Source organism: Quercus robur, chromosome 11 (genome assembly GCF_932294415.1).
Source record: "Quercus robur chromosome 11, dhQueRobu3.1, whole genome shotgun sequence".
In the NCBI taxonomy this organism is placed as follows: Eukaryota; Viridiplantae; Streptophyta; class Magnoliopsida; order Fagales; family Fagaceae; genus Quercus; species Quercus robur.
Window position 1 is genome coordinate 5,181,575 of NC_065544.1, and position 11,169 is coordinate 5,192,743.

General features: G+C 33.7%; 1 protein-coding gene across 4 annotated transcripts; it reads right to left on the minus strand.

Moving 5' to 3' along the window:
* Positions 1–387: 387 nt before the first annotated feature.
* Positions 388–10,828, minus strand: LOC126705492 (putative inactive cadmium/zinc-transporting ATPase HMA3). Of its 4 annotated transcripts, none has more exons than XM_050404538.1 (10): positions 10,596–10,828; positions 10,008–10,227; positions 8,098–8,355; positions 5,361–5,458; positions 4,648–4,903; positions 4,025–4,162; positions 3,444–3,771; positions 2,433–2,635; positions 2,099–2,301; positions 388–1,955 (listed from the first exon to the last, which is right to left on the minus strand). In XM_050404538.1, the coding sequence occupies exons 2-10, from the start codon at positions 10,210–10,212 to the stop codon at positions 516–518; spliced, it is 3,129 nt and encodes a 1,042-aa protein (XP_050260495.1). In that variant the 5' UTR covers positions 10,213–10,227; positions 10,596–10,828; the 3' UTR covers positions 388–515. The 4 variants fall into 4 exon arrangements, with proteins under 4 accessions (XP_050260495.1, XP_050260496.1, XP_050260497.1 ...); XM_050404539.1 differs by lacking the exon at positions 10,596–10,828 and adding an exon at positions 10,360–10,577; XM_050404540.1 differs by lacking the exon at positions 10,596–10,828 and adding an exon at positions 10,333–10,353.
* Positions 10,829–11,169: the final 341 nt, after the last annotated feature.

An 11,169-nucleotide genomic window follows, 5' to 3' on the forward strand; every position in this document is an offset into this window, starting at 1 on the left:
GAGTGAATTGATAAAATATCTACACCCTTATATACAAGAATCAAAAGAAGGAAAAGGGAGAAATAGAATAACTGCCTCCGTTGAATTAGCAGGAAAAACAGTTAAAGCTAACTACTAATCACATTCAAACACGTGGAACTAACTAGCAACAGATACTGGCTCCAGATAAGTGATACGGCATCGTTTCTTCAAAGCTGTTAATGAGGTAATTACAAAACGGCACCGCTTCAATCAGAGTCATCAATTCCTTACTAACACAAAACGACCCCGATTCATGTTCTGTGAACTTTCTTCTTCCTTTTCAACAAGTTTGCCTTTTATAATAGTTGTAACACATTGTTCTTCTATTTACCACTGCATTTTCACAAAATAGATGCGACCCGACCCTTGTAATAATATAAACCTTTTCATTTCATTCGTTAATTGAGGTTCTTACAAATGCCAATGCCCTTTTCATCAACCTATAATATTGCAGAAGAAAAAAGCATGTAGCAATCTAAGTATTTAGCCTTATTCTAAGATTCCGTAACAATTTCTGATAAGCCTCCTCCAAAGTTGGCTGCAATATGTCCATGCTTGCCACAACATTCCTCCATGTAGCTCTTGCAACACCCACCAATAGTGGTGTGAAGTGGTGCATTTTTATCTTTACAACACTCGTGCAAGTTAGGATGAATCTCTGGTTGCTGATGGTGGCAACTTGACACTGCCATCTTTCCTGATGCTCCATTGTCAGTATGATTCTTTCCACAATGGTTTGAGTGGCAGTGACCATCATTTGGAATGTTTTGTCTTTCCAGATGCTTCCTATGGCCTTTGCAACAGTCATCCGTCTCTCTCTTTTCCATAGCATTCGTAGATGTTGATTCCACATAGTCAATATCAACTGTGGTTTGAAGTGGTGCATTGTGATTTTTACAACACTCATGCAATTCATGATGAATCTCCTGCATTTGTTGCGGATGGTGGCAACATGACACTACCGTTTTTCCTGATGCTTCATTGTCAGTATGGTTCTTTCTACTATGGTTTGAGTGGCAGTGACCATCATTTGTAATGTTTTGTCTTCCTTCTGAAGGAGTAGAATGGTTGCAGTGTTGGGCCACATGGAAACGATCTCCTTTTACACAATCACCTTGACTTTCTATCAAATTTTTACATTCTTCTTTTGTACAAGAGCCCAAGTTTTGAGGGACTGAACGACATTCGTTTTGCCCTTCATGCAACTCCAGACAATGATTTGCCTCGTGATGTTCACTGCTTACACATTTATCATGGCTCGCAGCTGAATCCATGCAATTGTTGGTCCCACATGAGTTTGAATTCAAACGGATAGACTTACACTTTGCAGCACATTCCATAGAAGAACACTTCTGGGGTTGAGACACTATTTGAGCTTTGTTGTCAGAGCAGCAATTGTGATGTTTCTCTTGTGAATGATGGTGATGAGAGGAGCTACTATGAGTGGCATTGCATCCATTTTTATGTGTATGCTTTGCAGTAGAAGATTTGTTGCAAGTTCCCCTATGTTTTTGGGTACCTCGCAGAAGCAGCATGCTGTTAAGAATGACTAGCAAACATGTGCCAACATCAGCAAGAACTGCTGCCCAAACGAGCGGATGACCAGCAAAGGCCAAAGCAAGGATAGCGGACTTAGTAGTGATTGACAATAAAATGTTCACAATGACTTTCCTGTGAGCCTTTTTTGCCAATTGGATGGCTTCTGGTATCTTTCTAAGGTCATTTGACATAAGAATCACTTGTCCAGTTTCGGTTGCCAGAGCTGAGCCCGAAATGCCCATTGAGATACCAATATCAGCCGTGGCCAATGCAGGGGCGTCATTTACACCATCTCCAATCATGGCTGTTGGTCCTTTCTTTTTAAATTCTCCGATGGTTCTTGCCTTGTCTTCGGGCAGAAGTTCTGCACGAACTATCTCTAGTGCATGATCCAGCTGTTCATAAAAGCATTTTTGCCATTATTAACACCTCTTTTGCATTAAATTTTCCATGATATTATTCAAGGACTGGATGCCTGAATCAATAGTAAATGCATGCAAACCGAGGGAATGTTACAGATTAGAGCTAGAAAGTGCACCTGTTCTTGTGCATGAGTTGCTGCTGCATGACTGTCTCCGGTAAGCATAGCAGTTTCTATACCCATTAACTTCAGCTCCCTGATTGCATCTAGAACCCCAATTCGACAAGCATCAGAGAGACTGAAAATTCCAGCTGGGGTTGCTCCACAGTATATGTAACCAATGGTCTTTCCTTCCAACTTATCACCCTCTAAGGCAGGAACTAAAAAAGTTGAATATTATAGGATTAGAACCATAGTGCAAAGCCAATTTTATTGCTAGAGGAAAATGAAATTAAAATTTGGAAACATACAGCTAAACTTTCAAAAATTCTTTAAAAGTGAAGGCTCTCACCTGTTCTGCACCCAGCTCTCAAAGCAATTTTTCTGTTTCCAATGTAAATATCATGACCATCAATGTTGCCATGAATCCCTTCTCCAGGAAAATTTTGGAATTCCCCCACATTTTCAGGCTTTGGCTCAATCTTAAGTGACCTAGCATGGTCCACCAGTGCAGCAGCCATTGGATGACTTGACTTGCTCTCAATGCTGGAAACCCTGAAGGAAGATACAATAACTAGTATAAATTTCCATTGAAGTGAAAATTTTCATAAAAAATGGCAGATTTTCTAATGAAGGATTTGGAGGCCTATCAGAATTGAATAAATAGATTGTCCCCTGTAGCAACTTGCACTAAAAAGGATTCAATTGAAAACTTTCTGCTTAAACATTCATTCACTACATTTTTGTAAACTTGTTGAAATATGAGTGCTTTAGGATTTCCGTAATACCAAAATTGCAAAATTATTATTTTGAGTAAATTACATGCCAAAGTTAAATTCTGTTTTTTTAAGTATTGTTTGTATCTTAAGTACAAAGTTTAGATACCATTTGTTGTTAATCTTGTTCCCTGTTTGCCCTCAAAGTTAACTACCATAAACTAAAAATCATGTCTTATTCAAACCTGTAATTTTGGTCTTTTAGTAGTAAGATCAAAGCTAACTACATTGAATCACTTTATCAGTAAAGAATTTTCAAGAATATCAGTATATTTAAGGAAAAAAAATGTTGGGGACAACAATATCATTTAACCATTCTCAAATCAACAAGGACAAGATTAAGGCAAATGATAGTTTAGGGATGACATCAATTTAATTTCCTATTTTCTTTAATATAAATTACCATCAATACTCCTAAAAGTATCATTATGCTACATTTCATGTAGGACCAAAAAAAACATATTAGTTTAATTTTCATATGACTTCAAGCAGGCTTAAAAAAATTTAATTCAATATTACTTGCATTCAAATAGACCAAAAGGTTATGAAAAGAGAGAAGGTGGGGGAGTAGATAAAGTAATCCTTACCAGTAAATCAATGTGTTCAAGCTAATATCATCACGGAGGGAACGAAAATCAGTCACTACAAATTCACCTTTTGTTATTGTCCCAGTTTTGTCAAATGCTGCTACCTTTATTTTGGCAAGAGTTTCAAGATAGTCACCCCCTTTGATTAGAAGACCAGATGTGGCTGCCTTTGTAAGCGCACAGAAAGTTGCAACAGGTGTAGACAGGATAAGTGCACAAGGGCATGCACTTACCAGAACAACCAATGCTAAGTGAAACCAATGGTTGAGATTATGTACTTTCAACGCAAGTGGTATCACCGCAAAACCAGCTGATATGATTAGAACAGCTGCAAAACATAATCAACAACAGCTTAAGTAGTCACTCAAAACATGCTCTCTAGTTCATGTGATTTATATTCCGTGAAGTTGCATACTTTAGAGTGCATTGACATGAGATTTTCATTTAGCTTTTACTTTATTTTTCTTATGTATAGCTTTTTAAAGTTTCACTTTTTTTAGGTACAACTATACTTTAACCATCTTTTAACCAAAAGCGCAAAGAGCTAAGTAAGCTAATGACATACGGACATCTTGTCTAACCTGGGGTATAAAACTTGGCACATTTGTCAATTAGTCTCTGAGTTGCGGTTTTGCTTTTTTGAGCCTCTTCTACAAGCTTTGCCATTTTAGCCACAACACAGTCTTCAGCTAGAGCAGTGGTTTTTACACAAACATACCCTGAAAAGAGCCAAATCCATTTAGCAAATAAAAACCACAACATATTTTAAGTAAATAATAAATATTAATTTTAAACTGTGTATTTTGGTCATCATCCATTGAGTTTTATATAAAAATCGTACATAATTTTTTATTTTTTTATTTTTTTATAAAGGTCTTCACAGTTATCTTACGTATGAAAAATATTAATGTAACAAATGGAATTCATGAAATTAATCACTTTGATGTCGTAGAGTCAATGATGTGACATGAACATCATTTACCATGTCAGATTTTTCTATTAGATAACGAAAATGTCTCTTTTGAAAAAATAAATAAATAATTTGAAAGTATAAAATTAAGGTATAGTTTTTAGATAGAGACATGGAGCTCAAGTTTGAACAATAGAAATGAGGCACCACAAAAGATGTTACTGCACTGAACTATCACTTAAACCCCATTTAAAGATGATTTCAAAACAAAGTAAAAAGTTTGAGAGTTGTTACCATTTAAATTGATGGTACCAGCCCAAACAGTTGAGTCCTTTTCTTTGGCAACAGGGAATGACTCTCCAGTTAGAGCTTTTTCATCAACTTCACATTGGCCTTCCACTACAACTCCATCAATGGGTATTACTTCACCAGCCTTAATGGCTAGAACAGCATTCAATTTCACCTCATCAGCGTCCACAACTTCTCCAGTTTCAGCCATGACAGCTTTCTGAGGGGCCATATTCATCAACGAGGACATCACTGCATGTGCCTGCATGCATATGCATTTCAAAATTCAGAATTCAATAATGGTTTTTATAGCTTCTTACTTCTTAGCAGGAACCAGTCCTAGATTGCAAAAGCAGAAATAAATCTCTCAGAGTAATGGGCCAGGCTTGTAGGAGCTCCATTTGACATTTGTATCGTTTAACAGGCTCACCAACACTAACCCAATAGGGTTTTCGAGTTTATGTCACATTCTAAACCAATGATATTTTTGTATAAATATAATTACAAATAATTTCATCAATACAACTGTGCAACAATTTTCTTTTGAACAAGTTTTGCTTATGTGTGGATTCTAATTAAGAAATCATTTAGTGTCTTTGGTCCAGCAGTAAATAACAATTATCATGGAATTGATATTATAGATTTTAAATCCTATCCTATTGCAGTCTTTGTTCATCATATAAATTATAGGGACGTGTTAGACAAAGAGAAAAGGGAACCTTGTGGCCTGCCCTTGACTCAAGCCATTCTGCAATGATGAACAAGAAGACAATAGTGCCAGCTTCCAAATAATCATTCATAGCAAGTGTCCCTATCACTGTCAAAAATAAACACCAAGTGTTAATCAGTACCACCATAACGAGGAGCAACAAAGTGATTTTTTTTTTTTTTTTTTTTTTTAAGACTCGTCCTAGCCTCCTAGGTTATCTTAAACTAACACCTTTCTCACAAAAAAAAAAATAAAAATAAAAAAATAAAAATCTTAAACTAACTCATTCGTGCACTCTTCCAATTTTATTTGTAGCCGCAAATAAATAAATAAAATTAACAGAAATTAACCCCCCCCCCCCCCCCAAAAAAAAAAAAAAAAAAAAAAGCAGACATTGGTCAATATATATATTAACCAAATATGTTAACTATTTATAAATGGGCCATTTATTTTGACAGAATATATATTCTAGAAAGTAACTCGTTTAAATTTGTTTGCCCCCCTTGTGTTTAAATGCAACTATAAAGCCAGACAATCTTTAGTGATTTTGGATAATAGCGATTTGAAATTAACCATAACGATTTCCTTAATTTTGGATAAATATAAGATTTTTATGGAAAATCCTCCATATTATATATATATATATATTATTAGAAGACCGTAAAAAAAAATAAAAATAAAAAATCAAATCGTCACCATAATGAATTTGTAGACCACTTGATGAAAATGGTTGAGTTTAATTTAGACTAGAATGTTTATTAGTGATTTGACCTCCTTAACAAATTAAAAAATCGTCAAAGTTTTAGCCAACCTCTTATATGGGGTACCTCTCAAGATAAGAATATATAAAAATAAAAACCCCTCTTATATGGGGTTCAGTTCTCGAATCACCTTACCTTACACTTAAAATATTGAGTCATTATTCATTAAACTAAAATTTTGAAATTTTGAATGAGCATGGAAAATCAAAAGTTAGGAAGTAAGGAGCCCTAAAATTTCTACCAATTACCATTTTAAGACATCCCCTTCATAAAAAGGAAGAATTGTTGCAATCACGTTTAAGAAAAGTAACCCATTTAACCTAATTGGAGGAAGTAGTAAAGGTTTTTTATTTTTCATTTTTTAATTTATTTTTTGCTAAATAAGAGAAGGCACAATATCACAAAAAATAAAAATAAATAAATAAAAATAAATAAAGACATGGACCATGGACCATGGACCATCTCCAACACTTGGGCAAAAACCGCCCGGGGGGGGGGGGGGGGGGGGGGGGGGGTTGTGGTGTGTGGAAAGCATAGTTAGAAGTATTAAAAATGCTAAGAAATTTGCTGATTTAGGAACATGTACAAAAAGACCAAGCAATAATTAAGTTTGGTGAACAAAAAGTTAATGGCTTTACCAAGACTTAAGAAATTTTTCTCGAAAAGGAAGTGAAGTAGTTTGTAGGATATGCTTTTCATAGAAGGGTTCCACCTAAGGAAAATGAAAACCATTTAATTTAATAGAGACAAGTCAGATGGCTGCCAAGAACAACAAGCAACAATAATTATACCAATGTCTAGAAAGAATAAAAAAACAAAAACTAACTGTTTAATAAATTATGTATCCAAAATTGATATCCTTTGTGTTAGGCAGAAAAAAAAAAAATTTAAAAAGGGGGGGGTCAATTTTTGTACATTGAGAAATCTTCACAAAGAAAAAAGGGTCAATTTTTCTTTTCTTTTTTTAAGTTAGGGAAAAAATAAAAAGGGAAAGGTTTTTTTTTTTTTTTTGAGAAGAAGGTTAGAATAAAAAGGTAAAGTTGAAAAGTTTGAAAGGTGGCATCCACCTGGAAAAAGTGATGGCAAAATAAGCCAAATTTCTCTTTTGGAAAAATTATTAAATTCATTAGGAAGAATACTGACGTGGTCCTCTTTAACCTCTCAATCAATAAAATACTCTTATTTATGTAAATGTGACATTACCTGGTAATTTTTATTTTTTATTCATTATACTGATTAGAAAGTTCACTTACACATTTACATAAATGACATTATCTCATTAGTTGGGAGGATCACATCAACAGTCTTTCTGGTGGACCTAATAATTTTTCTTTTGCCAGAGAGAAGTAAAATGGATGAAAATGACAACAAACATATGAAACGATAAATACTCTTAAGCATACCTCTTTTGTTAAGAGGTGTGTATAATAAATGCTATGATAGAGTTGAGCTAACTGAATCCCCCACACAACTTTAATTCTCAACCAAAAGAAGAAGGAAAAAAAAAAAAAAAAAAAAACTTTCTTTTAAAGGACAGTATCATTATGAGATTTGATCTCGGACTCTCTAATGGGTAGAAGCAAGTGTACCACTCAAAGCAAAAGGGCAATGGATTTCATTATTGCTAGATACAAATAAAAATAAATAAATAAATAAAAAGCTTTAATTTCATATGGTCATGAGGAATATACTTGGTCCCCAACAAAGAACGAAGGGGCATGAATTCCGCAACACAGTTAGGTCTTACATCAGCTAACTTCAACTTATAGATTCTCCCAAAAGATAAAAAAGAAAGCAAGCCATCTTCTAAGCTTTATATACATTTTTTAATAATTAATTTAGTTAGGCTCAAACAAACATGAATATTTTAAGTTTATTTTCGACCCAACGTTAAAGTTGTGCCCATGTCCCCTATGAGATATTTATAAGGGAAAATAAATAAATCACATAAATTCAGCAAATAAATAAATAAATAAAATCACATACCTGCAATCATCATAAGAATGTTGATATCAATCCTAAGATTCCGAATAGACACCATTACTTTCAGAGTAATTGGAATGATACCAATAGCAACTGCTCCAACAGCCAACCATTGCAGCGGATGATACACATATTTCAAAAATGATAGTGAAAGCAATAATCCACAAGCAATTGCAAATGGGCTTGGCCATTTTTTCTTGTAATTCTCCTCCCCATATACTCTAACGTTTGCCTCTAGCCTTGCTTGATTTAAAGCCTTAACTGTCATGAAATTTAACACCCATAAAAAGTTAATTACAATTACAAAAACTTAATCTGATTTTTTTTTCAGGTAAACATAATATATATTAAAAGAAAAAATATAACATAAAATTAATTAATTATCTGTAAACAACAAGGGCATTTTGGTTATTAAAAAATTAATAATAAAAAAATAAAAAAAGAAGGAACCTTTTGTGTTGCTCAACCAAATTTTTTAAGGCATGCACAATGTGCCGGTCACTATCATATTGGTTCACACTCCGAAGTGTTAGTTCTTTAATTAAGATAATAATATCAAGGCTTTGTTAATCCAATTTTTTTTTTTTTAAATAACAAAAAATTTTCATTTGCAGTTATCTTTACCTTTCTTTTCTTTTTTTAATTAAAAACTAACTGTTTTTGAAAAACTTGTGACTCTACTTTTACATAACAATTCTCTTTTTACTTTCAAAAAATCACAATTCTTGACGCAACTCTTCTATGTGATTGATTGTGATTGGTGGAGAAAAAGTGTTGATTTCATATGAAAAATGACAAGCAATTCATCACATTTGTTTGTGATACTAAATTAACTAGTGTGTTTTTGTCATCACATGAAAGACAAGGGGTGTCTACTTGCAAATGAAAGACAAGGGGTGTCTACTTGCGAATAATAACAAGAGAATCTGAACAACTTATGTCATTTCATAACACAAAAGAAAAATGACTTGTAAATCAAATCATATTCTACAATGTTTTCAACATAGGCATCCAAGATTATTCTACCTTACCAAAAAAAAATTTTAAGAATAAAAAAAGAAAGAAGGAAGGAGGAGGAGAATTAGATATTTTGGCTTTTTGCATAAAGGAATTGCACTACCCTTAACAATATTTATCATCACCACCAAACAGACTGGTCCACCTAATGACTCCCCCACCACCTGTTTGATCCATCTTTGGCCGTAAAATGTGACCTTTAAAGGTGCCCAAGTATTAGTGCAACCCTACTAAAAAAAAAAAGACCTTTAAAGGTCTCCAAGTATTAGTGCAATCCTACTAAAAAAAACTTTTGTTTTCTTTCTAGCATATCACAAAGAAGATGAAGAATTATTGTAGCATAGGTGTAGTTTAGTGTCAACTTTTGAAATCATGACTCAGTTATGGCAAATGACCAAAGCTCCGAATCAATATTTCTACAAGCATGTCTGCCATTTACGACATGGCAGGCCTTAGAACCCATCAACAAGTCTAGTTAGCTGTTTGTAACAAAAATAAAATCAAAAGAAGTGCGTCTTTTTTTAATAGATTCCAATTTACTCAATTTATGAACTTTTATAGTTAAAGACCCCCTAAAATCAATTGGTGTCTTAATTCGAATCAAATTGTATTTATAAAATTTATTATAAAAAAAATAAAAAGAAAAATGGGTATTTCATATATTGAACAGAAAGTCGGTGTTAAGAGGAAAAGTTTGTGATTTGTTATTAATTTGAATCTGAAAAATGAGAAGATTGTTTACGCTAAAATAAATTGGTTTCTTGAATCAAATCATATTGTATTTATAAAATTAGAATATATATATATATATATATGTATGTATGTATAGAAATAATGGTATTTCATAAATTGAACAGAAAGTTGGTATTAAAGAGGAAAAGATAGTGATTTGTTACCTATTTGAATCTGAGAAATGAGGAGGTTGTCATGAACAACAATAACTGTTCTTGTGGTGACAATCACCGACACCTCCTTGACACCTTCAAGAGGCTTGAGGATGTTCTCAATCAAAGGCACCTCTGAAGAACAGCATAGACCCAGCACATCAAAGTAGCTTCTCTGCAAACTTTTCACTGTCTTTATTCTTTCCTGGGAACCCATACTTTGGCTAAAATTCTGCAAATTAAAGTCCAATAATCACATATTTTGGGGTTGAAAATCCAAACTTGAAAATGGGGTTGATTGTTTGTGTCTTAAAAGTTCCAAAATGAGAAGGAAAACCAGAAGAATATGGACACGGTATGTAACTTAAAAGAGTTATAGCTCCACGTGTTTGTATTTGTGTGCCTGCGCGTGTTTGAGAAAAAGGTCCTCAAAGCCAAGGAATTCACAAAGCCCGAGAAAGAAAGAAAGAAATTTAAGACCAAAAAACAAAAATGATGTCTATGAAGAACAATAAAGACACATCACACATGCATGTTTGTGTATCTCTAGGAAAACAGAATCTAAAACAAGACCCAGAAAGAGATTTAGAGAAAAACCACCTTCTAAATAACTGAAGGCTTTCAGGATTTTAGCGTGGAGGAGCAAGTAAATTGTGACCAGCTTAAGTAGAAGAAAGAGGGGGCAAGAAGGCAGTTATATATACAGAGAGTAGAGCAGTGTGATTGAAATGACAATTACCGAAAGAATATTGGAAATGAGGAATTCCCAAATTATAAATGTGGGAACAATAAGGGGGGTTTTAGCTTTAGCTTTCTCACGTGGGTGTGACACTACAATCACAACTCTCATGTGAATGAGATCATGCACAAACACATACACTAGTGGAGAATCTTGGCCTAAATGGAATCCAGATATGAATCCACATTTGCGCTTCTTGTTTCTAATCTGTTATATATGCATTTGTGGGAATAATTATATAAAATTAAGATTTCCCCTCTTACCTATTTTAGGTCTTACCATTATTTATTGGAAATATTATTCCACTTTTTGTATAACTAGTTGATATCTCATGCGATACATTATTGTGTCACATAAAAATATCTTGTAATAATATTATCTATATTATGCATGTGTAGTACTTATAGGTAGTAACCACCGAGGTGTTGTGGTCTA

What these genes read in the sequence shown, in the direction of transcription:
- LOC126705492 (XM_050404538.1), bottom strand. Translation starts at nt 10,212, where the DNA reads ATGGGTTCCCAGGAAAGAATAAAGACAGTGAAAAGTTTGCAGAGAAGC. An exon ending in CATTTCTCAGATTCAAATAG is followed by an intron (nt 8,356 to 10,007) that starts GTAACAAATCAC and finishes ATTTCATGACAG; the next exon opens with TTAAGGCTTTAAATCAAGCA. An exon ending in TTGAACACATTGATTTACTG is followed by an intron (nt 2,636 to 3,443) that starts GTAAGGATTACT and finishes ATCTTCCTTCAG; the next exon opens with GGTTTCCAGCATTGAGAGCA.